Source organism: Pleurodeles waltl, chromosome 6 (genome assembly GCF_031143425.1).
Source record: "Pleurodeles waltl isolate 20211129_DDA chromosome 6, aPleWal1.hap1.20221129, whole genome shotgun sequence".
NCBI lineage: Eukaryota > Metazoa > Chordata > Amphibia > Caudata > Salamandridae > Pleurodeles > Pleurodeles waltl.
This window is the reverse complement of record NC_090445.1, coordinates 33,712,227-33,740,202: the sequence shown is the minus strand read 5'-3', so window position 1 is coordinate 33,740,202 and position 27,976 is coordinate 33,712,227. Positions and strand designations below refer to the sequence as shown.

General features: G+C 45.5%; 1 protein-coding gene across 6 annotated transcripts in view; it reads left to right on the top strand.

Moving 5' to 3' along the window:
• The window catches only part of PRRC2A (proline rich coiled-coil 2A), a 1,008,219-nt gene extending 980,485 nt beyond the window's left edge, over positions 1-27,734 (top strand). For 5 of the 6 annotated variants that reach the window (XM_069237153.1, XM_069237152.1, XM_069237151.1 and 2 more), the window contains exon 31: positions 24,467-27,734. In XM_069237153.1, coding sequence (XP_069093254.1) covers positions 24,467-24,628 — 162 coding nt within the window. In that variant the 3' untranslated portion in view covers positions 24,629-27,734. The remainder of the gene's footprint in view (positions 1-24,466) is intronic. The other variant, XM_069237154.1, reaches the window with a different exon arrangement.
• Positions 27,735-27,976: the final 242 nt, after the last annotated feature.

The window sequence follows — 27,976 nt, the reverse complement described above, 5'->3', positions numbered from 1 at the left end:
AAACTTCGCATCCAGATACCCACACAAACAATCCCAAGGCAATGCCCTATGGATGAACTGGTCAGGGATATTTGCTTACGCTTTTCCTCCTCTCCCTCTCCTTCCTTACCTGGTAAACAAACTCAGTCAAAGCAAACTCAAACTCATATTGATAGCACCAACTTGGGCAAGGCAACCCTGGTACACAACGCTGCTAGACCTATCAGTGGTACCCTGCATCAAATTGCCCAACAGGCCAGATCTGTTGACACAGCACAACCAAAAGATCAGACACCCAGATCCAGCATCGCTGAATCTAGCAATCTGGCTCCTGAAATCCTAGAATTCGGGCACTTACAACTTACCCAAGAATGTATGGAAGTCATAAAACAAGCAAGAAGGCCATCCACCAGGCACTGCTATGCAAGTAAATGGAAGAGGTTTGTTTGCTACTGCCATATTAATCAAATACAACCATTACACACAACTCCAGAACATGTAGTGGGTTACTTGCTTCACTTACAAAAATCCAACCTAGCTTTCTCTTCCATTAAGATTCACCTTGCAGCAATATCTGCATACCTGCAGACTACCTATTCAACTTCCCTATATAAAATACCAGTCATTAAAGCATTCATGGAGGGCCTTAGGAGAATTATACCACCAAGAACACTACCTGTTCCTTCATGGAACCTAAATGTTGTCCTAACTAGACTTATGGGTCCACCTTTTGAACCCATGCACTCCTGCGACATACAGTTCCTAACCTGGAAGGTGACATTTCTCATCGCCATTACTTCCCTGAGAAGAGTAAGCGAGATTCAGGCGTTTACTATACAGGAACCTTTTATACAACTACACAAAAATAAAGTCGTCCTAAGGACCAATCCTAAATTTTTGCCAAAGGTTATTTCACCGTTCCATCTAAATCAAACAGTGGAACTTCCAGTGTTCTTTCCACAGCCAGATACCGTAGCTGAAAGGGCACTACATACATTAGATGTCAAAAGAGCATTAATGTATTACATTGACAGAACAAAGAACATCAGAAAGACTAAACAACTCTTTATTGCATTTCAAAAACCTCATGCAGGAAACCCAATTTCAAAACAAGGTATAGCCAGATGGATAGTTAAATGCATCCAAATCTGCTACCTTAAAGCTAAACGACAGCTGCCCATTACACCAAGGGCACACTCAACCAGAAAGAAAGGTGCTACCATGGCCTTTCTAGGAAACATCCCAATGCAAGAAATATGTAAGGCAGCCACATGGTCTACGCCTCACACATTCACCAAGCACTACTGTGTAGACGTGTTATCCGCACAACAAGCCACAGTAGGTCAAGCTGTATTAAGGACATTATTTCAGACTACTTCCACTCCTACAGGCTGATCCACCGCTTTTGGGGAAATAACTGCTTACTAGTCTATGCAGAACATGCGTATCTACAGCGACAGATGCCATCGAACTGAAAATGTCACTTACCCAGTGTACATCTGTTCGTGGCATCAGTCGCAGTAGATTCGCATGTGCCCACCCGCCTCCCCGGGAGCCTGTAGCAGTTTGGAAGTTACCTTCAATTATTTATATATGTATCATCTCAACCTTAAATAGGTGCATACTTAGTCACTCCATTGCATGGGCACTATTACTACAATTCAACTCCTACCTCACCCTCTGCGGGGAAAAACAATCGAAGATGGAGTCGACGCCCATGCGCAATGGAGACAAAAGGAGGAGTCACTCGGTCCCGTGACTCGAAAGACTTCTTCGAAGAAAAACAACTTGTAACACTCCGGCCCAACACCAGATGGCGAGCTATTGCAGAACATGCGAATCTACTGCGACTGATGCCACGAACAGATGTACACTGGGTAAGTGACATTTTCATTACTCCAGTATTGGAACTTTCATAGATTCACATGCTTGAATCATTCCTCGTCGCGTAGATGGGAGTCCCCGGTACCTTAGAAAAGACAATGTCCCAAAGACATAACATCTATAACATACACATTCTCTTCATTTTAGCAAACCATCCAAGCCCTTATGTAAAAAGGACCAAACTTGAGCCTCAGCCAATCAGAGAGTACCACCCTTTAGAACCCTCATGAGAGAAGCTTGAGCACCTCAGATTTTCTACTGCACGTCATGGTAGGAAGTCTCCTCTGAGCTCTGCTCAGTTTGTTCTTGTGAGAGAAGATGTTCTCAATATATCTGAATTCCTTTTGCTCATTGGGTGTCTCCGATTTACACTCAGACCTTCTGGAGCCTGTTATACCAGCAGGATGTCGGACAGGGAGAGGAAAAGTCTCTTTAGGGCCTGCAGCACTTGTGGGAAGAAAAGACTCCATTCAGAAGACCCTCAGATTGTATATATTGGCTTCACCCTGAACACTCTGCTGCTGATTGTAAGGTATCTCGTACCTTTTCATCAAAGACTTTGAAAGATAGAGCGGGAGGCTGTTGATATGGCTCCAAAACCTTAAAACAAGAAAAAACCCTGTCTCAGACTCTGACAGTGAGGAGTCTTCATGGTCTTCTAGGAAGTCACAAAAGAGGCAAAGATCACCTCATTCTGAAAAGGGTTCAAGACAACCTTCAAATACTTTTAAAAAGACCTCACAGGGGTCTGGTGAAGGCCGCAGTCTCTCATCTTCACCTCAGGAAAGAAGATCCTCCTTTAAATCCAGCCATCGGCCTTCAACATCGAAGTAGGTTCCAAAATCCTCCTCAGAGCCTTCTACACCCCCTCCAAAGGTGTTGACGTTTAGAAAGCCTTCTTCAGCTCCTTAAGATTGACCATCAACGAAGATTCGTTGTCGAGGACGTACATGGCAACTGCATCGGCAGTGACAACGGTAAGCTGTCTAGCGATGGTGACTTCTTTCTCGTCAGCGACAGTAACAAAATTGCGACCGTTGAAGCTGAAGATCAAAACATCGACTGCGAGGATCCCTTAGTCCACGCTGTCGTCGGCAACACCGTTGACGAGAGCACTCGGATTGCCGGAGAGGACTCCGTCGACGGTTCTGTCGTCGACACCGTAGACGAAGAGTAAAATGCAGTCTATGTCTGGAAGGGGAAATATCACTCCAGGAGTCGTTGATCCCGACTCATCTTCTTGAAGAAGATTCGGATGATGATGGGCCATTCGGTGCAGCCCATAGCCCTTTACAGCTTCATGTAAAGTGCCAAGAGGATGATGAAGAATATTATCAGCAGTATTATTCTCCTCAGTAGCAGCAGGCTTCTATTCCAGAGAAGATGGTTTGTGTTCTGAGTTCCCTTATATCTGATCTGCAGTCTATGTTGTCAGATTACAAAAGGAGATTTCAGTCAGTGCCGCAACCGGACATTCAGATGGAGCCTCCTCCATCGATGCCTGCCCCTCCAGTGCCACAACCTAGAGCATCCCCTAGATCGTCCAGAAGTACCCCACAAAGGTCCTTCATACAGGTTACTGACTCTTCAGATGAGGAGAGAGAAGGGGAATTGCAGGAGAACTCGGATTGGGACATTTATATATTGCTAACACCCTCTTCTCTGTCACATACCTCTGTGGATTCCCCCCCCAGGCGATATTGGGGGTTTCCATAATTTGCTTGAGAGGGCGGCAAAGAGATTTGCGATACCCTTGCCATCCAAACAGATGGATTGTTTTTTATACAACTTCAAGGAGCCGTGTCAAAAGTGTTCGCTCCATCCCTATAGTAGGATACATCTGGGAGGAAGGTCTCAAAGTAATGAGAAATCCAGCTACGGTAACTGCAGTCTTGCCTCGGTTGGACAAAAAGTATAAGGCCCCAGAGGACGCCCCAGCGTGTCTTGTTAGTCACCCGAAACCAGACTCCGTTATAACCCAGGCAGCGCAGAGGTGTTCTAAAAATCCATCAACGCCACTTTCAGCTCCTCTGGACATAGAGGGGAGAAGACTAGACAACATCGGGAAGCTTTTCTCTTCCATGTCTGGCATAATAGTGAGGGCAGCAAATTCATTGGCAATCCTGGGGAGGTATGATAGACAGATGTGGGCTGATATTGCCCTGTATCTGGATCACGTCCCAGAAGACTGTAAGGCGGAAGTAAAGAAGATCCTTTTGGAGGGTGAGCGCACCTCGGCTGAGGTGATTAACTGCGCTATGGATATTGCACCAACAGCTATTCTGCAACTAGCTGGCGGAGCAGTGGTGCTGCGTCAGGACTGGCTAAGGGCAACTTCCTTCCGTCCAGAGGTTCAGAACAAGGTGTTGGACTTCCCTTTTGATGGAAAAGTTTTTGTTATCCCTCCTATACTACACAGCAGTTTCAGCCTCAGTATACCCAAAGGCAACCACCTCAGGCGTCATATTCCAGACCCCCTCCTATGGGGAGAACGCGTCAGGGTAAAGAGGCAGCCAGACGTCAATGACAAGTTTTAGGCTCCGGCTACAGCCTTGCCACAGAGCAGGAAGATAGAAGGAAGGATATCACACTTCAACAAGAAGTGGTAGCAAATTACATCAGACCAGTGGGTTTTAAACATTGTTCAATTTGGCCATACTTTAGAGTTTGTTCAATGTTCACCTACTTGTCCTCCTCATACTTTCTTGCAGAAGCATCTAAAACAACTCCGGCAGGAGGTTGTGACCATGCTCAGAAAGGGAGCAATAGAGAGTTCCTTCTTTGGAGAAAGGCAAAGGTTTTTACTCCCGTTTCTTCCTGGTACGCAGAAACTGGGGAATCTTGGCGTCCCATTCTAGATCTCCGGGGCCTAAACAAGTACCTCAAATGGCAAACCTTTCGCATAGTCACATTGCAAGATATTCTTCTCCGCATGAACCCCGGAGATTATATGACGTCTCTGGATCTGCAGGACGCATACTTTCATATTCCAATTTCACTTGCCCACAGGAAATATCTCTGTTTCGTGGTAGCCGGCAGCCATTTCCAATTCAAAGTTCTTCCATTCGGCTTGAAGTCTGCCCGAGGATCTTTACAAAATGCCTAGCTCCGGTAGCAGCTTTCCTGAGAAAGAAGAAAATGCTAATTTTTCCCTACTTAGACGATCGGCTCATAAAGGCGTGGTCATCTCAAGCAGCTCACGAATCAACAACGGCTTGCAGAGCATTATTTGACAAGCTGGGTCTCACTCTGAACCGGAACAAGTCAAACATCTTGCCTACAAGGGCAACAACCTCCCTATGAGCAAAAATCTACACCATCAAGGACAGAGCTTTCCCGTCAATGGAGAGACAAGCAAAACTCGTTTGCTTGGCAAGCAGAGTGCAAAGAAAAAAGTCTGTCTGTATGCACTTACAAATCGCTTCTGGGGATGATGTCTTCTTGCATACAGTTAGTCCCCTTTTGTCACCTAAGAATGCATCCTCTGAAGGAGGAATTAGATCTCCAGTGGATACAGAGAGACAACTCAGAGTTCGATCTGATCATAGTAACTCCTCGGATGGTCTAGGCTCCTTCACTGGTGGAAAGACCAGTGAAACATCGCAGTAGGTCTTCCTTTCCTACCACCTCGGCCTCCGTTGGTCATCACCACGGACGCTTCCCTAGAGGGTGGGGAGCAAATCTTCAAGATCTTCAAGTCAGTGGGAAGTGGAGCAACTCCTTCCAAAAGTATCATATCAACTTTCTAGAGTTGAGAGCGATCTTCTTGGCCCTACCGGCTTTCCTTCCGAGAATAGGACACACAACAGTTATCACAAGGACCGAGAATATTGCAGCGATGCGTTATTTAAACAAACATGGGGGAACAAAATCTCTCCTCCTGTCTCAAAAATCGCAGACGATTTGGGATTGGGCCATTTGCAATGGCATCACTCTACGAGCAGAACATCTACAAGGAAGGCAGAAGGAGACAGCAGACACTCTCAGCAGACTGACGTCCTCCTGTCACGAATGCTCGACCAGGTCTTCAGAAGGTGGGGGAAACCCAAACTGGATCTGTTTGCAACCCCACAGAACACCAAATGCCACTATTATGCAAGTTGGGTTCACCATCCGGGCTCTTGGGGCTATGCGTTTTCGATGGCATGGTGCAGAATATTTGCCTACGGTATTCCACCCATTCCTCTGATCTCAAGAGTGCTTGCAAAGATCAAACAGGAGCATTGCAGGCTCATCCTGATAGCTCAGTTTAAGCCCCGTCAACATTGGTTCTCGGAACTCTTCCTGTTCTTGGAGGCGGATCACATTCCGCTGAAAGTTTCACCACAGCTCTTGACGAGGAACGAGGGCCAGATTTTGCACCCAGATCACTCAAGTTATCGGCTCGGCTCCTAAACACAATGAGTTCGCCCATTTAGACATTCGCCCCGAGTGTAGGGAGATTTTGTTTATGGTGTCAGAAGGAGCGCATTGATCCACTATTATCACCGCCGGAGCGAATACTGCCCTATCTCCTCCATTTGGCATCTACAGGCCTGGCACATGCATCCATTAGGGTGCACTTGGCGATGATATCTCGCTACAGACGTTCGCCTATGTCTCCATCTCTGTGGTCATCTAGATTAATTAAGCAGTTTCTCAAAGGGCTCTTTCGAGTTATTCCGCTGGTAAGGCCTCCTCCACCATCTTGGCAACTCAACACTGTTCTCTCTCAGCTTATGAAACACCCATTTGAACCGATACACAGAGCGGATATGCAGCATTTATCATGGAAAGTGGCTCTGCTTCTGGCCCTTACTTCTTCCAGGCTGGTCAGTGAGATCCAGGCGTTGACTATTCAGGAGCCTTTTCTCCAATTTAAACAGGATAGAGTCATACTTCGTACGAACCCCAAGTTTGTACCAAAGGTGCCATCAGATTTTCATATTAACCAACCAGTGGTTATGAAATCTTTCTTTCTGAACCCAACGTATCCGGCAGAGAGAGCTCTCCATTCGTTAGACATCAGAAGGAACCTCAAGTTTTACTTGGAAAGAACCAAGAATTTTAGAAAGACTACTCAATTGTTTGTGGCATATAGTGCCCCTAGGAAAGGACAGTCCCTTTCTAAGAGAAGTATAGCCAGATGGATAGTAGCAGCTATAAACTTTTGCCACCAAGCAGCTGGAAAGCCTTTACAATCCTCAGTAAGGGCACATTCTATGAGAGCTGTCTCACCGTCCATGACACTGTTTGCAGGTGTACCCCTGCAGGACATCTGCAGAGCAGCCACCTGGAAGACGACTCACACGTTTACGATACACTATTGTCTGGATGCCATTCCTAAGGGAGATGCAGCGGTTGGTCAGGCGTTCCTGCAACATCTGTTCAAGTAACGACGAGCACTCGCTGGGGTTCACCATAAATGTGCTGAAGAGACACCTGACTCCTTCTCAAATGCTCCCTTTTATCAGAGCTGTTCTGGACACAGTGCAGTTTTGGGCCTATCCTCTGGAAAAGCTAGTCCAGAATATTCAGGCTATGATTCCGATGTTTCGGCCTCTATCCTGGATTTCGGTGAGAATGACTCTGAGCCTGCTGGGCCTCCTGCATCCTGTTGGTAACACATGCCAGATGGCATATGCGGGCTCTGCAGTGGGACCTGAAGTTCCAGTGAATCTCTGAAATGGTCCAGATCTCGGAGGGAACTGCAAAAGACCTGCAATGGTGGCTTTCGAATCGCGATTCGGTCAGTGGCAGATCCCTCTCCCAACCCCAACCAGATCTTACAGTAGTGACAGATGTGTCACTCCTCGGATGGGGTGGTCACATGAGAGAGCCGAAGATCAGAGTTCTCTGATCTCCGGCGGAGTCAGGAGTCCATATCAGTCTTTTGGATCTCCAAGCGATCATGCTTGCATTGAAAGCATTCCTTCCCTCTCTAAAAGGGAAAGTGGTACCGGTGTTCACAGACAACACTACCGCCATGTGGTACTGCAGCAAGCAGGGTGGAGTGGGGTCGTGGACTCTGTCAAGAGACTCTGCACCACTGGACGTGGCTGGAACATCAGGGCATAATCCTGGTGGGTCAACACCTGGCAGGCACTCTGAAAGCCAGAGCAGACAAACTGAGCCGTCAATGCATAGTCGATCATGAATGGTGCCTCCATCAGGAGGTGGTGCAAGGCCTCTTTCAGCAGTGCAGAGAGCCTTTGTTAGATCTGTTTGGCTCTGAAGAAAATGCACAGTGTCAGCTGTTTTACTCATTGGAGTTTCCAAGTCAGCACTCGCTCGGCAATGCTTTTCGTCTCAAGTGGAACTCAGGCCTCCTTCCCGCCAGTGCCACTTCTGTCAAGAGTTCTGTCAACCTAAAGAGCGTTGGCGTTCTACCTCAATCAAGCAAAAGATTTCCAGGTGGACGATCAACTCTGTCGGATATGTGCTATGCTTTGGCAGAGAAGCAACCCCCCCCCGAGGGCTTATGTGCTCACCCCACCAGAGCAACTGCTGGTACCACAGCATAAGCACATGGAGTTCCTGTCCTGGACATCTGCCAGGCAGCAGCGTGGACATCCTTGCACATGTTCACAAGACATTGCAGACCTCACTGTCCAGGCAGTAGACGGCTACTTTGGTTATTCGGCCCTACAGGACTTTTTAGTATGATCATGGTTCACAGCCCACCACCGAGGATGATATTGCTTGGGTATCTATTCTAATATAAGGAATCTGCAACTAGAAGTCTTTATCAGATGAACAAGTTACTTACCTTCGGTAACGCTTTATCTGGTAGTGACATATTCTAGTTACAGATTCCTTTCCGACCCACCCATCCTCCCTGCTTGCAAACTGATTTCTAGGGATAGGGATACCCATTTCAGGGCCCTAGCTCTGGCGCACTAATTTCAGTGTTCTTCATGGTTCTTCGCTATTGGCGTGGAAAGTTGTGAAAAGAAACGGATATCAGCGCGCCGGGGTGGCGCTTATGTACTACCGCAATGTCATCACAGCATCCACAACGCCAGCGACTGACACTGAGTCAACGGACGCCACCTGACGGTGCACAAGGGTACTGCTTGAAGAAAAATATCTGGATCCATTCGTACGCCTTGGGGAAATTCTGAGGTAAGGAATCTGCAACTAGAATGTGTCTCTACCGGATAAATTGTTACCGAAGGTAGGTAACTTGTTCTTTAGGGGCGTTACAGGGAGTGCTAGGTGGTAGCCAATGGGCTTGACCACCTTTAGGTTGACTACACCTTTCTTAGGATCACTTCTGCTGGTAAGTGTGCATAACTCTAACCCTACTGGCCTAATACTTTGCAAACAAGATGGAGGAATCTGAAAAGTGGGGTCCACTTCAGTTTGTCCGCTTTAGGGGAGGAACACCTCCTAATCTGCCTAATTTTCCCGCCTTTGCTGCTGGCAAAAGTGGAGTCAGGACAGGGTGGTTGGTCGTTTCCACCGTCTGGAGGCGGCTAAGCCTTTAAAGTTCCCCACCCTGGAATGTCCATCCTGTCTGGAAGAGCAAGTCACATATCTGCTGTAGGAAAGTACCCTCTTCCTTGACATGGGTACCCCCATTTTCTGCCTGTTGTCAGTGTGTTTGACTGTGTTCACTGGGATCCTCTAACCAGGACCCCAGTGACTATGTTCTTTCCCTTCTAACTTAGTAACTTGTACAGTTTTCAACCCACATTTGGCATACTGGTACCCCCATGTAAGTCCCTAGTATATGGTACACAGGTACCCAGGGCATTGGGGTACCAGGGGTTTCCCATGGGCTACAACATGTATTATGCCACCCATGGGAAGCCCATGCAAAGTGTGAATTCTGCAGGCCTGCCATTGCAACCTGCTGGAAAGGGTGCATGCACCCTTTTTCCACCATAGGTCACTGCACCAGGTCACTGTAAGTCACCCTTATGGCAGGCCCTCCTAGCCCAGAGGGAAGAGTGCAAGTACCTGTGTGTGAGGGCACCCCTACACTAGTAGAGGTTCCCCCATGTATTCCAGTGCCATTTTCATTGACTTTGTGAGTGCGGGAACACCATTTTACGAGTGTACTGGACATAGGTCACTACCCATGTCTAGCTACATAATGATAACTCTGAACCTAGGCATGTTTGGTATCAAACATCTCGGAATCATACCCCAATACTGTTGCTAGTATTGGATGTATGATTCTATGTACTCTGGGGGCTCCTTAGAGGGCCCCAGATTGCTCCTACCAGCCTTCTAGGGGTTTCCAGGCAGCCCAAGCTGCTGCCACCCCTCAGACAGGCCCTTCTGCTGCTTGAACAGCTCTAGCCCAGGAAGGCAGAACAAAGGATTTCCTTTGGAAAAGGGGGATAACCCCTTCTCCTTTCGGAAAGGTGTCAAATGACTTGGGAGGGGTAGCCTCCCCAAGCTACTGGTATGCTTTGAAGGGCACATTGGGTGCCCTCCGTGCATAAACCAGTCTACACTGGTTCAGGGACCTTCAGTCGCTGCTCTGGCACAGAACTGGAAAGTGACCACTCCCCTGTCCATCACCACCCCAGGGTTGGTGCCCAGGGCTTCTCCAGAGGGTCCCTGGGCTCTGCCATCTTGAATCCAAGGTTGGCAGGGACCTCTGGGAGCATCTGAGTAGCAAGGCCAGGCAGATGATGTCGGAGTCCCACTTGGCCAGGTGACCAATCCCTCTTTCAGGGCTTTTTAGGGACTCCCACTTGGGTGGGGTTCTCAAATTTGGCTTACAAGATTCCAGCAGCACTCTTCTGCAACCCCTACTTCGACTTCTGGCCACTGGAACCGTGACTAGACCCTCCAGAAGCTGACAGTCTGCATTCACGAAGAAGACTTCTTGCAACATTGTTTCCACAGCTCCTGCAACATTTCTCCGGCTGTGTATCCTCTGAGGGTGGCAAGTCTTCAGTCTGCACGAGGAGGAACAAGAAATCTCCTGTGGAGTGAAGTAGTCACTCCCCTGCATCCGCAAGCACCTACTGCAACAATAACGGGCTGTGTGGATCTCCTCTCATCCTGAGCTGCGTGGATCCTGCATCACAGGTGGTGGTCCAGAGTAGTCCTCTTGGTCCTCTCTGCCAGCTGTCCAACTTTGGTTGAGGTAAGTCCTTGCCTTCCCATGCAGGAGAGTACCCCTGTGCACTGCGTCTCTTGCAGCTGCCAAAGCTTGTTTGCATCTCCTCCAAGGGATCTTCAAGCTACGTGTAGCTCCAGTCCCCAGCACTCCTTCTTGCAATGCACAGCCCTCTGCGTGATTCTCCTACGGCATGAGACTCCTCTCCAGTTGTGCTGCGTGGGCTTTTTTTGCGACTTGTGTCCCCCCTCCACCCCCACCCCCCCATCCTGTGGGCTCTCTGTGTCGCTGAGGGTCCCCGCTGACTCTCCCTCCTGGGTTGAATCCTCCCGGGCCTTGCTGGTCCTCTGCAGCTCCACTTTCTGCCAACCAACACAATTGCCTTTGCCAAGGCTTGTTGGTGGCATTCCTGCGCCAACACCCAACTGCAATTCTTCTTCCAGTGTGGGACATCGTCTGCATCCCTCAGGAACTCTTCATCAAATCAAAGGGTTGCAGTGCTGACCTTCTTCACATCACTGTCGACCAACTCCTGCATCCACAGCTGGGTTGGTAGTAGCTCCTACTCCTCCTGGACTCTTCTGTGACTTCTGGATTCGGTTCCCTTCTTTCACAGGTCTTCCTCTTGAGGAATCCAGCGCGGGTTTTTTGCAGTCTTGTGTGGATGTTGCATTCTCTTAATTTTCTTCCTTTTGGGTGGTTTGGATAAATACAGTCATTTACTCCTTTCTTCCTGGTCACTAGGGAGCACTGTGGTACTTACATTTGGGATTTCCTAGTACCCCCTGCTCCCCTCTACACATTCCACTTACCTAGGTGGGTGTCCTGTGTTCTCATTCCATTTTTTTAGTATATGATTTGGGCTTCCCTTAGGGTTACTATTGTATAACTGTATTTTCACTGTTTTCTATTACTTTCTATGCCTATTTCTGGTAACTAGTGTATATATTTAGTGTGTTACTTACCTCCTATTGGAGGGTTGCCTCCCCAGTACTTTTTGTTACTGTCACTTTTGTAACACTGAGTGTTTTTCTTTCATGTGTGTGAGTGCTGTGACTACAGTGGTATTGCATGAGCTTTGCATGTCTCCTAGATTAGTCTTGGCTGCTCATCCACCGCCACATCTAGAGATCCTGGCTTCTAGCACTGCCTACACTACACTAATAGAGGATACCTGGTAAAAGGTGTAAGTACCCTAGGTACCTACCACACACTAGGCCAGCTTCCTACATCTGCCCTGTGCAGGCTATTGTCTCAGACCTTCTAGAGCTCTGGCTGTCACCTGGGGGGCCAGAAACGCATATTTGGTGTCTGAACTGGTCAGGACCAGTGTAGGAAGTTGGCTCTGTATATACTATCTCAAAGTAAGGAGATAGTGTGCACAGAGTCCAAGGGTTCCCCTTAGAGTTAAGATAGAGGCAGAATTAGATCATTCTGATGCTGTATTTTGTGGTAAGTGTGGTCGAGCAGTAGGCTTATCAGAGGGTAGTGTTAAGCATTTGTTGTGTACACACAGGCAATAAATGAGGAACACACACTCAAAGACTTACTCCAGGCCAATAGGTTTTTATATAGAAAAATATATTTTCTTAATTTATTTTTAGAAACACAAGTTCAAGATTTGAAGTAAATACATAAAATGCAAGGTACTCCACATAGGTTGAATTAGAGCAGTAACATACACAGTTTTAGTTAAAATGGCAATAAGCTATTTTAAAAGTGGACACTGTGTGCAAAAATCAACAGTTCCTGTGGGAGGTAAGTAAAGGTTAGTTTTTCAGGTAAGTACGGCACTTACAAGTTCAAGTTCCTGGGCATAGGCAGCCCACCTTTGGGGGTTCAAGGCAACCCCAAAGTTACCACACCAGCAACACAGGGTCGGTCAGGTGCAGAGGTCAAAGGAGGGCCCAAAACACATAGGCGCCTATGAAGAACAGGGGTGCTCCGGTTCCAGTCTGCCTACAGGTAAGTACCTGCGTCTTTGGAGGGCAGACCAGGGGTGTTTTGTAGAGGACTGGGGGAGGGGGTGGGGGGAACGACACAAGTAAGCACCCAAAACACACCCTCAGAGTCACAGGGGCGGCCGGGTGCAGTGTGCAAAGCAGGCATCGGGTTTGTAATAGAAATCAACGGAGGGACCTGGGGGTCCCTCTAGCGGTGCAGGCAGGGCACGGGGGGCTTCTCTGGCCAGCCACTGACTGGGGTAGGCAGAGGGTGGCCTGATGGTCACTCTTGCACTGGAGTTCGGTTCCTTCTGGTCCAGGGGGCCGCGGGTGCAGTGCTTGGTCCAGGCGTCTGGTTCCTTGTTACAGGCAGTCGCGGTCAGGTGGAGCCTCTGGATTCTCTCTGCATGCGTCGCTGTGGGGATCCTGGGGGGTGTCGTCTCGGGTTACTCACGAGGTCGCAGTCGCCTGGGAGTCCTCCCTGTAGTGTTGGTTCTCTGGAGCTCGAGCCGGGGGCGTCGGGTGCAGAGGGTGAAGTCTCACGCTTCTGGCGGGAAGAGTGAGTTTTTTTAAAGTTGCTTCTTTGTTGCAAAGATGTTGCTGTGGGTGGACAGTACTGCTGTTCTCAGGAATTTCTTGGTCCTTCGGATTTCAGGGCAGTCCTTTGAGGCTTCAGGGGTCGCTGATCCCTGTTGGATGCGTCGCTGTTCATTTTTCTTTGAGTCAGGAGACAGGCTTCGTCGTCTCTGTAGGGCTTTCAGGTCAGCGGTCCTTCTTGTTTCAGGTTGCAGGAATCTGATTTCCTGGGTTCTGGGTCACCCCTAAATACAAAATTTAGGGTTGTGTTTAGGTCTGGAAGGCAGTAGCCAATGGCTACTGTCCAGGAGTGTGGCTACACCCTCTTTGTGCCTCCTCCCTGAGGGGAGGGGGCACATCCCTAATCCTATTGGGGGAATCCTCCTATCTCAAGATGGAGTATTTCTAAAGGCAGGGGTCACCTCAGCTCAGGACACCTTAGGGGTCTGTCCTGACTGGTGGGTGACTCCTCCTTGTTTTTCTCATTATCTCCTCTGGACTTGCCGCCAAAATTTGGGGCTGTGTCCAGGGGGGCGGGCATCTCGATTAGCTGGAGTGCCCTGGGGGATTGTAATGCGAAGCTTGAGCCTTTGAGGCTCACGGCTAGGTGTTACAGTTCCTGCAGGGGGAGGTGTTAAGCACCTCCACCCAGTGCAGGCTTTGTTTCTGGCCTCAGAGAGCACAAAGGCTCTCACCCTGGGGGAGAGAAGGGGGCAGAAACTTGTCTCAGTGGCAGGCTGGCATAGACCAGTCAATCATGTACTGAAGGATTGGGTAAAATACAGGGGGCATCTTCTAAGATGCCCTCTGTGTGCATTTTGTAATAAATCCAACATTGGCATCAATGTGGGTTTATTATTCTGAGAAGTTTGATACCAAACTTTCCAGTATTCAGTGTAGCCATTATGGAGCTGTGGAGTTTGTTTTAGCAAACTCCCAGACCATATTCTTAATATGGCCTCACTGTACTTACGATGTCTAAGAATGGACTTAGACACTGTAGGGGCATATTGCTCATGCAGCTGTGCCCTCACCGGTGGTATAGTGCACCCTGCCATAGGGCCGTAAGGCCGGCTAGAGGGGTGACTTAATGACACAGGCAGTATTTTGTGTGCATGGCATCCTGAGGGGGATGCTGTTGTGTAGGCTCTCATTATCCTAATGAGACTACTTGATTTTGAACAGCAAGATTGTCCACAGTGTGGGGGACTGAGTCTGACCCACGGTGAATGACACTTGTCGTTCCAAATCCGGGTTATTTGCTCTGGCTAGTGTCTCATCTCTCCCAAATGGTAGAGACAATTGGGCAGCCGAGCGCATGACATATCGGTACTTCTCAGGGAAGTCGTCACTCAGGTCACAACCTTTTCTCTCAACACACAGTGCGGTCTCACATATAAATGACAATAAAGGCAGTATAAGTTTAAAAAATTGGTTTAATAAAACGACTGCATTTTGGATAGGAAAGCGTGAGCTGCAATAACCAGAACTACACAACACAATAATATTAAAATAGTAACGATGAGAGTGAAACACAAGAATAAGGCTATCATGGTGCCGCTAGGATCTATGGACTATTCTCTCTGAATAAAATATATCTAGGTCACAGTGCACAGCGGCCTAGTATGTTAAACTAACGTGCATGGAGCTTTTCTTAAAATGGCTACACAACAATGCCATGTCGACTTTGCCTTTTTCTCCCCACAAACACACACAATCTGCAATGGCAGTGTGCATGTGTTAGGTGAGGGGTCCCTTAGAGTGGCACAACACATGCTGTAGCCCTTATGGACCTTCCCTGGTCACAGGGCCCTTGGTGCCACTGGTACCTTTTACAAGGGATTTATCTGTGTGCCAGAGGTGTGCCAATTGTGGAAACAATGGCACATTTTTAGTGAAAGAACACTAGTGCTGGGGTCTGGTTAGCAGGGTCCCAGCACACTTCTCAGTCAAATCAGCATCGATACCAGGCAAAAAAATGGGGAGTAACTGCAACAGGGAGTCATTTTCCTAAAACCAGTCAGTCAACACACTAGTAGCTAGTAGGTTTTCAGGGGGCAACTTTGAGGTGCCCTCTGTGTGCATTTTTTAATTAATCCATCACTGGGGTGATGGATTTATGAAAAACAAGGGTTTATTATTCTGAAATCTTTGGTACCAAACATCCCAGGATTCTGAAAATCCATCATGGAGCTGGGGAAATTGAAATGACCAATTTCTAGCGCTTACATTTAAAATGCCTTTCCTTTGTACTTACTATGTCTCAGAATTGACACAGACGTAGCAGAGGCATATCTGCTCATGCATATATGCCCTCACATGTGCCTGGATGCACCCAGCTTTAGGGGTGACTTATACCTGGCACATGCAGTGATAGGGAGCCTGGCACACACGGATGTGGGACAGGCCATGTTTTCAATTTAGTCTGCACCAACACCTGCAGTCTACATTGGCAGCACTGTGTGGGTTAGGTGAGAGGTTCCTAAGGGTGGCACAATTGGTGCTGCAGCTCTCCGAGACCTTCCTTAGTACCCCAAGCCCTAGGTACCATGGGTACCATTTACTTGAGACTTACAATGGTAGCAAAAGAGTTTGCCAGTTGTGCAGAGCAACTGTGCAGTTTTGGGGGAAGAGATCTGACACTGGGGACCTGGTTAGCAGTGACCCAATGTACTAACAATCAAAACCATGCAAAACGTGGGGGCTAGCCATGTCAAAAAGGTGCATCTCTACACATCACGTAAACAAAAGATTAAACTTGGTTATAGCGAGATAAGGAACCACGCAGCAGTGTTACACTTAGTTCATGCAGTTTTCGTCAAAGAAAACTATTGTATTTACTTTTGAAATAAACATTTGCCATGTATAATTGTTAAATTGATAACCGAGAGAGCACAAGTTAAGATGTGCTTTATGCTATACAACTTTACATGTGGCTAATAACAGAAGTTATGGTTTGGGGATCTGTCATTACCACAGCATCTTCCAGTTTAATCCCTCCTCCCTAAAAAAAAAAAAGGAAGATGTAATAGTATATTCCAAAAGCCTACGTTTCCCTTCTCATTTAATGGGATGGGAAAAGTAGGCTTGCCCTCATGGGACAGTGTTGATGTCAGACAACTTTTAGTAGCAATTGCAATGGTGTAATTTTCAGAGGTATATCATTATAAATCATGTTTCTCGCACCATATTTCTTTAAACATAAAAGGAGGACTGGTGCTTCTTTTGTTTGCAAGGCGTGCAGTTACCTTCCATTGTGCATACTTTACATCATGATGTGTTTACAGATTAATGGGCTACACTGTGTAATCACTGGTAAGAGATACCAATAGCATATTTACAAAGTAGATAAATGCAAAGATAACCTGGCTTACATTTAAGAAATTAACGCCAGTTACATTTGTCATGCTCATGACAAAGATAGAGGAAGGTGTTCCTGCATACAACACAGCTTTACATTTGAATGAAAGCAGTTCTGGTTTCCTTGTCTGGTATCGTCACAGCTATACTATGTGGTGGAACATGTAATGATAGAAATGCCATGGGTTACACTTGATCTTTCAACCCTGCAGTGCAGAAAAAGATGCTTTCTTAAAAACCGAATGACATTGTGAATACCTCAACAAACCCATTATACAATTGCAGTGGTGCATTTTTGCAGGCCAATTTATGTGGAAATCAATAGCATGTCTCAGTTTCAAGACTTCAAATTAAGAGTTATGTGATTTCCTCTTTGTGCTGCACTTAATGAATTTTCCACTAAAAGATTCAGTTTTGTTTTTTCTTTTGATTTAGCTTAAGGAGAAAACATGAAGACCCTCTTGCTTCCAGTAGTTTGTAGAGTATGGTCAAAGTATCTAAGTGTAAACATATTCTCTGAACATTACTTAAGTCTAACCTCTGCTGGTTTTCAACAGGTTCAAGAATGTCATAATTACAGCATAGCAAAACACAAAAGCCTTTGTTGCGTACTCACGTGCATGCCTCTCTTATACACCAAACTTAGTCTCTGATTAAAAATTCTTGTAACAAACGAAATGCCTGACTAAAATATACATGGTATTGTGCAGGACCACCCCTCATCAGAACGGATCGTAGTCCTAAAAGATGAAGATGAAAAATTAACAACATTTTTATTAAAATATCTTCTGAGTCAGACACATAACAAAGAATTTGGTGTTACATAACTACACTTCTTAAAGTCCAGTGTTGCTATCTCAGGAGAATATAACTGAAACACTTAATAACAAAGGGATTCAAGGGCTGAGTTATATACTCTATAACAACCATTGTCATACACAATGGTGATCGGATGCGAGTAAAATAAGTCCATCGTTCAACTTCAGTAGACGATTTATGTGAATTAAAAGTAACCATTCAGGTCAGCTAAAGAAGGACCCTGTAACTCTGCCTATGAGGACAATCGAGTGATGTAAAGAAGGTCCACAACTTAAATTCATCAGACAATTGAATACATGCTAAAGGAGCCATATCTCATATTCAAAGCATGGCTCAAATAGAGAAAGACCAGACAGCATAACTTTAAAAATTAGTCCAGTTGTAATTCGGGATAGTTGGCAAGACCATAGGCTTCAAGAAGCCTTATGTTTAAAAATAAATAAATAAAAGCCTTACAGTTACACAAAGTGCAAGGTGACATCCCGTGCAAGTTGATCTCAATCTTAATAATTGTAGCAATAGAGCCGAGAGAGGCTCAATGATTGCAAAAGCTGTGCACCGTAGACTCCCACCGTGTTGGATCAATCTTAACTGCAGTTTAAGATGAGGACCCCAGCTAAATGCAGTTTTATCCTTGCGCTAACTCGCAGGACAATAAAATTGCTTAGGTGGACGAAACAATGCAACACTCAGCTGAAATAACTGTAACAGTGATTAAAACAAACTGATTGGTAATAATTAAATTAACATTCTACAGTTAGAAATACAATTAGAAAATGTATTGAGAATAGAGATAGAACTAAATGTCAAAGTTTTGTTTGATAATAAACTGGTAACTAAACAAAAAACGTTCTGTCTAATGTAGTTAGATCAGTAGTTGCATGGTCATCTCTGATCATGTTCCCTTAACCATATCGTGTGTCCATACACTCAAAGGGTCTTGTGAGTGGTTGTGTCAGTATTCAAGCTTCACTCTTTTACCTCCAAAGGGTAAAATGCTGCACAGTATCTGAATCTAGAAGTGATGCATGCTGCAAAAGAAATATGTTACTCAGCCTGTAACAGTGGTTCTGCCTGGAAGTATCTCCATTGATGACCATAAACACTTCAAAGGTCTCACACTGTCTGCCTGCACCCGGAGCACTGTACCAGATACGTTGTTCACAAAATGTGTGCGAAGAATCTATTTGTCTATATGATGAAACCGCACCATGAAGTAGTCTATCAAAAGTGGATTTGTTTCTGAAAAAAAACCTTTGGTTCATTCTGATATTTTAAAACTACATTTCAACATCATAGGTGCAAATGCAGGTTACAAATGTGAAACGGTAAAAAAAAAAATGTAACTTGATGGAATTCTAATATAAAACAGCAATAAGAGCACTGCCCTTGTTAGAACTCTGACCAAGATGCTTTGTACTGGTAATTTGCCCCACCTACTCATTCTTTCGGGCTCCTGTGAGAAGGATCTGACAACATGTGAGGTTTAATACCCGTTTTGTTTTTCTTCAATATCTTAGTTTTTGAGGTAAGGATTCATTTTCACTCAGCGTCTTGAACAACTGTATTTTTAGTGAAGATAATTGTTTTGTGTATTTAGGGAGTTGTTCCTTTCATTATGCCTTCTCTGTTTGGGTAGTGCCCCTCTTATGTGTGACAAAAGGTAGTCTGACTCTCACAAGGTCTGTGTAGTGTGTCTTACCCCAACTCACACGGGGAACGAATGTACAGTATTTAAAAATGTGTCCCGAAGAACTCCTTAGAATAGGGATGGTATCAAACCTTGTGAAATGCTGCAAAATCTGAAGTGTGAAGAGGAAATAAAGAAGAGAAAGCATCTTGAGGCCCCAACCTCTCAAGTATTGCTGCTTGAAAAATGGCAATCTGACACGGACTCTCCAAGTAGGAGAACCTTGGAGAAAAAAGGAAGCAAACATGCTTGCCATCGATGTCCTCATTCAAGACATTATTCAAAATCTCCGTTGATGACAAAAACTTTAGTCCCATCATGTTTGCCATTTGTAGAAAGTTGGCTCTTTACACAGTATACCAATAATAGGTATGTTGTGTAAAGAGTCCAACATGCCCTTAAAAGTGGACAGGGCTTCCTTTAAAAATCCCAAGTGCTCTACTTGTGGTAGTGTGTTCGAGCCGCTTATGCTTCTCATATGGGAGTGTTAGAAATTTTTTGTATACACAAAGTCAATAAATTAGATACACACTCAATAAGGAGATCCACACCAATATATAAAAAATTATAAAAATAACACATTTTATATATTTTTTTAATATATTTAACACCAATAACTTCGTTAGTAGGTTAGGAACTTTTTAAGTTAGCAGTTTTAAAGTATACAGCAAAAACACTTGCTTTGACTTTAATCTGACTTAATGTGGTAATGTTATTCTATGGCAAAAGAAGCATATATTGCATATGGGTACTTGACAAAAACTTACAGGACTGTTTTTCTGGACTTAAGGTAAGTTTGGTGCAAGGTCCAAGGCATCGCAGCACCAACAGGTCACTTCGGGAGGCACTGGGGCATCCAGGTGCAGAGGTGCTTTTCAGTGCCGGGTGTCCTGATGTTATCCTATGGGAAAGAAACAAATACTGCATACACGTACTTGAAAACGACTTGCAGGATTGTTCTTCTGCAGTTAAGGTAAGTATTGGGAAAGGTCCAAGGTAGCACCAAAAGGTCACCTTAGTCGGCTCGGGGGAATCCTGGTGCCAGAGATGCTTTTCAGCATTGGGTGCCCTAATGTTATCCTATCAGAAAGAAACAGATAGTGCATAGTATGGGGCAGGATCCGATATAGCACCAAGAGTTTGCTCACTTCAGTCAGAGTTGCATCAAATACCAGGCAAGTCGTGGGGAGGGCTGCTGCCACAAAACCCCAGTTTTATACACTGTCTGAAGTGGATTCTGCACCTTCCCACCATAGCCATAGAGACAGATCGTTGGTCTCCATGAACTGTTGCTTCATTGACATTGAGAATTTGAGCATCCAAGGCAAAACAATTATGTCTTCATCGGAGCACCATCATCAGTCCCTGTTGCTGGTGAGACATTGTTGATAATTCTGGCAGCTCCTGCTAAACATTGACTCTCACTGTCAAAACCACCATCTTACTTCAAAAGGATTCACCATGCATTTCTGTGGGTCCTCATCATTCAAGTATAGCGATAACATCCACATCATACCCCCCATCAATTGTATATTTTTCTCTTTCCACTTCTTTGTAGGCACACAAGTGCTTTCTTAAACCACTTAAATGTCTCTGAAAATGTTATCTTCCACTTAGATGTACTCTCAAAAGAAGGGTTGATAGATCTCTATCGCAATCAAGATCTTCCTTTTTTGACCCTGACAGTACCCATTTGTCTTACACAACATCATTCCTGTCTCATGCATCCCCTATGAATGGCCTTAATACTGACATGATGTTTTGGCTAGGGAGTGCCCCAAACTAAATATTCCAGTCTGTCATTCGCAATACTCTTCAGTGAAGAGTAGCTCCATAACCCTGCACTCTTAGGCTATCAGCCTTTTGCACATAGCCCAAGAGAAAATGTTGACACTAGCACAATAAAATCAGCTTCTCCAAGACTTTTGAAGAACGAGCCCCACAGTAAAATCTGGGTTTTCAAAAAATTAAATCCGTAAACAGGGCTCCTTTATGTGCTTTAGTAAGATGCCTTCTGGTAGAGACTTATAACTGCAGATTCCTTACCTTTTGAATATTCCCCAGGCGTTGGACTGGATAAGTAAACTTTGAGCAGTACCTTTGTGGACCAGTAGGTGGCGCCACGTGGCTCCGCACTGATTCCATCCTGCTTTGGAAATGGCGTATGGACATATATAGTCACCACTTCCAAGGGCCGACACAGTTTCCTTTCTTTCTGCTACACCAGATACAGTTCTTTAGCTAATTCTGTTTTCTCAGAGACCAGTTTATCTCATAGAAATTGTTAGAAATTGGGTCTCTAGTTTGTAGTGGTTTGCACACTGTACAAGTATGGACCCTCACTCACTCTAGTCAGGGTAAAAGAGTCACACAGTAAGATAACTCCTGCTCACCCCCTTGGTAGCTTGCCATGAGCAGTCAGGCTTATCTCAGAGGCAATGTGTAAAGTATTAGTACACACAAACAATAACACAGTGAAAACACCACAAAAGTACTCCACCTTCCAGTTTAGAAAAATAGCCAATATTGATCTGAGTAAAAGACGACCAAAACAACAGAAATCCAACATACACAAGTGAATATATCACTTTTCAAAGGTTTCAATGAGTTTTAATCTATAGGAATCAATGGTTGTATCTTTTTAGCACAAAGTACCTGGAATGAGTCAAAAACAAAGACGATGTGGGCCAAGGGGGAGGTGAGGTGCCGAAAAGCAAAGCGGTGCATCGGTTCTTTACTGTGCAGGAGAGGTGATGTATTGATTCTTTCCTCACAGGAGATGCGATGAGTCAGTTCCTTACTAGCAGGGAAGTTGATGAGTTAATTTCCAGACATGCAGCCTCGGTTCCTTCCTGCAGTGTGGGGTCGATGACAAATTGGCGCTCTGGGGACGATGCGTGGAAAATCAAGATGCACTGTGTTGATTGAACCGTGGGGAAACAGGCGCTGTGTTGATTCTGCAGCCACGAGACAAGTGCTGTGGCACGTCAGTGTGTGGATTTTCTCCTCAGGTCACCAGCTTACACTTCCAAGGACCCAGGGACTAGAATTTGCACCACTTGACAAGTCAGGACTCTCAGCAGAAGAGGCCATGCACTGGCAGATGAAGTCTTTGATCTCCCTGAGACTTCGAATTGGAGGCAAACTCAGTTCAAGCCCTTGGAGGACCTTTGAAAGCAGGATGCAGAAAACAAAGTCTAGTTCTCTCAAAGCCACAGGCAATATGGCAGTCCCTCCTACCGCATCAAGCTCTTCCTGGCAGAATGTCCTCAGTTCAGAACTATTCTAACTTTGTGGTGTTAGAGGTCCAGTACTTATAGCCATTTCTGTTGTTGAAGTAGGCAAACTTCAAAGAGAAGTCTTTGTAGTGCACAAGGCCCTGTTTTGGCCCCAGACACACTCTAGGGGGGTGGTGACAGCTTTGTGTGAGTACAGGCACAGCCCTAGTCGGGTGCAAGTTTCAGCTCCTCCAACCAATCTAGCTCAGAAAGACCAATCAAAAAATGCAGAACACACCTCAGCTTCCTTTGTGTGACTGTCTAGAGTGAATTCACAAACAGCCCAACTTTCATCCTTCTTGGCATGGTTACCCCCTGACTTTTTGACTTTTGCTGATGCCAGTTATGATTGAAAGTGTGCTGGGACCCTGCTAACCAGGCCCCAGCACCAGTGTTCTTTCCCTAAACTATACCTTTGTTCCCACAATTGGCACAGCCCTGGCACCCAGATGAGTCCCTTGTAAAGGGTGCCCCTCGTACCAAGGGCCCTGATGCCAGGTTAGGTCTCCAAGGGCTGCAGCATGTTTTATGCCACCTTGGGGACCCCTCACTCAGCACATTCACACTGCCTAACAGCTTGTGTGTGCTGGTGGGGAGAAAATGACTAAGTCGACATGGCACTCCCCTCAGGGTGCCATGCCCACCTCAAACTGCCTGTGGCATAGGTAAGTCACCCCTCTAGCAGGCCTTACAGCCCTAAGGCAGGGTGCACTATACCACAGGTGAGGGCATATGTGCATGAGCACTATGCCCCTACAGTGTCTAAGCAAAACTTTAGACATTGTAAGTGCAGGGTAGCCATAAAGAATATATGGTCTGGGAGTTTGTCAAATACGAACTCCACAGTTCCATAATGGCTACACTTAAATCTGGGAAGTTTGGTATCAAACGTGTCCGCACAATAAATGCACACTGATGCCAGTATGGGATTTATTGTAAAATGCACCCAGAGGGCATCTTAGAGATGCACCCTGAATACCAGTCCAACTCCTAGTGCTAGGCTGACCAGTTTCTGCCAGCCTGCCACAACCAGACAAGTTGCTGGCCACATGGGGAGAAAGCTTTTGTCACTCTGTGGCCAGGAACAAAGCCTGTACTGGGTGGAGGTGCTTCTCACCTCCCTCTGCAGGAACTGTAACACCTGGTTTTATTACTACCTTGGACACCAACCCTGTTACATGGATAATTGAACGATTGCCGATACGTTTGACTTCGAGCTAACTTCTTTTTCCTTTTTTTCTCTCTCCTTTGCGCTCATGCTGTCCATGGCGCATTGGATCGGGTAGCTTATGTAAACTGTTACTTTTCAGTTTGTGTGGCAAAAAAAAGTCCAGTTAGGAATTTACAACTCCAGTTGCTTTAACTTGAGCAATCGCGAGACCCATTACATTGCAAATGCTTTTTATTGACGCTTACAGACTGCCCTCTCTCATTCTGTTAGGATGTTCTTATTTACTCAACAATCGTAATACACATTTTGTCATCATATGCATAATGTCTTGTTATGTAACAGTACTGTACACTGTTCTGTATCTTCCTCACGCTAACCACTAAAGAAATGAAGAGGCTGCTGGCTAGAAGTACAGCAAAAAAATATAAAACAAAAACAGAGTAATAAAGCCCAGATCGTAAAGAATGGCGAGATATCAAATGTAAGAGGTATTGCCTTGGAGCAGTGTGTTCCATTATTTTGTAGAGCTTGTATCAGCCACAATATTACGACATGTGACTTGAAAGTATACTTGTCTAGCAAGTACTTATTGAATGTGTCCTTAATTGTGTGTCTCCTCACATATTCCCTCATAATGTCACTAATTTGAGTCGTGCATGCATATTTTTTTTAAGTGTTTTTATCATGTTTTTTTTCCTCCACCAGGAAGCTCAAGCAGATGTGGTACAGTGGACTCAGAAGCCTTGGGAGAGGCCCAGCCAACCCCATGACAGCGGTAGTCAGTGCTCTGCGAAGCGACCTGAGCTGGACAATCGGCCTCAAAGCACAGTGGAAAAGCAGGATTCAAGAGGGGCCAGAAACCACTAGAAGTGGACAAGGCCTTCCTGGCTAGAATGAGCAAACCGTGGAGTTTCATGTTTCTTACAAGAGTAGGACATTTTGGAGAAAAGGACGCGACATGAGAGTATTTCTATGACTATCAGAGAAAAGTTTTCTTTTTAAATATTCCCTCACTGTTCCCTTCAGAGGGGCCCTCCCCACTCTGCACCACACATTGCGAGGATTTCTCATGAAATCCTCAGGTCCTCTCTACCCCACCTCCTCTCCCTTTGGAAAAGCGAGGATTATCATAGTTGTTGCCTACATTTTGCAAATAAAGTGGTGCTTTAGGTCAAATATTTGCTGACGTGTAAAACTATTACAGAACACGCTCCATGCCCGTTGTCAAGAACCCGTGGGGTTGATCCGAATGATAGTGATACCAGCTACGGCGAGGAAGCCTCTTCACATACACACTGAGAAATAAACAGAACTGTAACTGCAGCCTTTGTATATCCGGTCAAGTAACTACAAACTCATGGGGCTGCGGTGCTGGGATTGGGAAATGGGTTTCTTTAGCTTACTCTTCTAATTAATGCTTGTCTCCTCAGCCCGGCACTCAGACAAGGCGCTAGAGGCAGATTAGCGCACCAGATGCAGAGGAAAAGAAGTAGAGCTCCTTCCATCCCAGTGGTCTTGGTCCAGCCCTTTTCATTGTTTGCAATGTATTTTTCTTTCGTTGAGCTCAGAGGATATACCGAGCTGAATCCCAAATGAGTACAGATCCATGCCTTCATGCCCATGCTGAACTATAGTTCACTTGCGTCATACACGCAGACGCATAATGTGGCCACCTAGGGCACACTTTTGAAGGTTGCCATCACTTGATGTAAAGATACCTTTCCAGAAGCTGTAATGATTAAGGATTGCGGATCACGTGTGGCGCATATCACTGCATTTCCATGATGCATTACGGTTTATTTGTGCTTGATTTTCAATCTGGATGCTAGTGTTTATTTGTACATGGTCCACACTGGCCTGACTATTCTAGATGTCATCTGCTTACTGTAAGGTCTCGCAATGTTTGCGGGAAACTAAAGTGGTTTCTGTTCAGAGTTTTGTTGGGGGGAGAGGGGGGGGGTTGGAACTGGTGTGGTTCGCCTTATTGTGGGTGGCACTACCAAGGTAAGCCATTTGAATTACAAGACCACAAGGTGCCTAAAAAACCTAGTTTAATGCTTGGCCACGGGTTGCTTTATTGCCCTGCTTTTGTGAGCTATCCTATTCTGTCCACCTGCCTTAACTCGGGCGGTGGCTGACTTAATTCTGAGAATGGCCTCAAGTTACCTATGCAGACTAACTCCGTAGCTCACATGTGGATACTTGCAGTCTTGCTTATCACCCTGCCTTTTAGACGCCACATGGGTAAAGGAGCAACGTACTGAGTCAAGGCCACGTTTGAGTACAATGAATGCCTCATGGATCTGCATCTACGGCCTCATTATTGAACGTAGGGAAAACAAAAAGTAGGATTTCTGTCACTGCCCCAGCAGCACTGAATTTCCTGCCCTAGATCATTAGGGCCCTCCTTGCTTGAAGCGCACATAGCCCTTACACTGCAGGGGTGTACCCCCATTCCCAAAATGAAATGTACTCATCAGAATAAGTGCTCCACACTCCGCCGTATATTAATGGTTTTAGACCATTGGCTTCATCAGATGGTTTTTCCGACTCTGTGTTCAGTGTTAAGCTTCGCTTCTACTACTACACGTGCAGATTGACGCACCCTCGCCACATGCTTATTTGGTGCCTGGGCCTGGCACTCACTGACTGGACACCCAGCCTGCTGTAGACTTAGATTTGTTTTGCCTTTTCTGGAGTTGTTATGATGCTTTGGTTATTGAAACGGGAGTTGGAATTTTGAAAATAGTCTTATGTTTAGTCTGGTTTTCTCAGTCTAATTTAGGCATGAAATGATTGTTCCTGTCCATCCTTTGTTTCCTGCCAACGTTTTTTCTTTTCTTTGGTTTTTTTTTTTTACGTGAAACAAGCAATCACTTCTGCTCTTTCCTGAATCCTACTTCAGAAACATTTGAGAATGAAATTGTTTTTTTGTTTTGCCTCAGTAGTGTAAACTGTTTTTGACCCTTCTGTTAGACTTTATGTATGTTGGGCTTGGGGAAAAGCAGCCGAAAGTCTTTTGGATTTATGTGCTGGACTGTCAGACCTTCCTGAGGCTGAGGAAAGACAAATGTTCTTCGGCAGATGAAGTCCAAGCACTTATCCCTGGCTTTACTAAAATGTCACTGTTGATAAGTTCATGACAGCCATTTGGGCCTGTTTATAAGATGTGTGCTGACTGTCCATTTTCAAGCATCTCTTCCACCCCTCTCGTTATCATGTTTGGAAAATTATCAGTATGTTGGTCAAGGACCACGGAGGATTGTAGGCATGAGTTGGTCACCGTGTTAATGCCATTTTCCTAAGCCTCATGACCCAAATTGAATTTTCTCTCCATTAGTGTATGCATTTAATCCTGTCCATAATTGATGAAGCAGGCAAAATTACTCGGTGTAGGATCTGGGCACAGGTGTGGCCGTGTATGGGTTCAGAGTTGGTGTTAAGAGACATGCTCTGTCGGGTCCCATTCAAAGAGAAAGACATCCTATGTGTTGCGAAGGGACATATTCTGAGCTAAAATACTGTAGGTTCTGTGGTAAGTGATATTTCTATAATGCTATAATCATTACCTGTGTAAGGCTCTTACAACTTAGACCACTTCTTGTTGAGTTTTGTTTCCTCATGCTCTTCGCAGTTTAAAGGCTGCTCCATTTGGACGGATGTCTAGGCTTCTCCTATGAGTATCCATCCTGCTGCAACTTGTATATATGCCAAGTGTTTGTAAATATTTAGATACAAATATACAGTAACGCTCAAGAGTGAATAAATATGGTGGGACAACCTTCCTCTTCCTCCACCTTCGTCTGCCAGCCAATCTTATCAGTGCCCGTCCAGTTACCAAAGTCACACAGCTTTCTAGATTTAAAGCCTCCTGGTATTGATTGCCCAAATGATGTTGCTTTTTCCAGGTGCGCTGGCTGCAGGATGTTTTGTTTAAATTGAGCACAAACAATAAAGAGAAAAATAGAACATCCATGTGCTGTTGTAGAAAGGTGAATTGTGAGGAGCAAAATGGAATTGGCATTGAAACTGAAATGCTTCCTCTTAACTAGCTGACATGCAACTTAGTCGTTGGCCTCCTAACAGCTTTGCATTTAGACCTGAGTAACAGGCACTGTGATTTGCAACAACACAGAAATTCCTACCTCTTTTAGGAGGTTGGTGGTGTGGTTAGTCGTGCCTTCCCTGCCATCCTCACACTTTCTTCTGTAAACT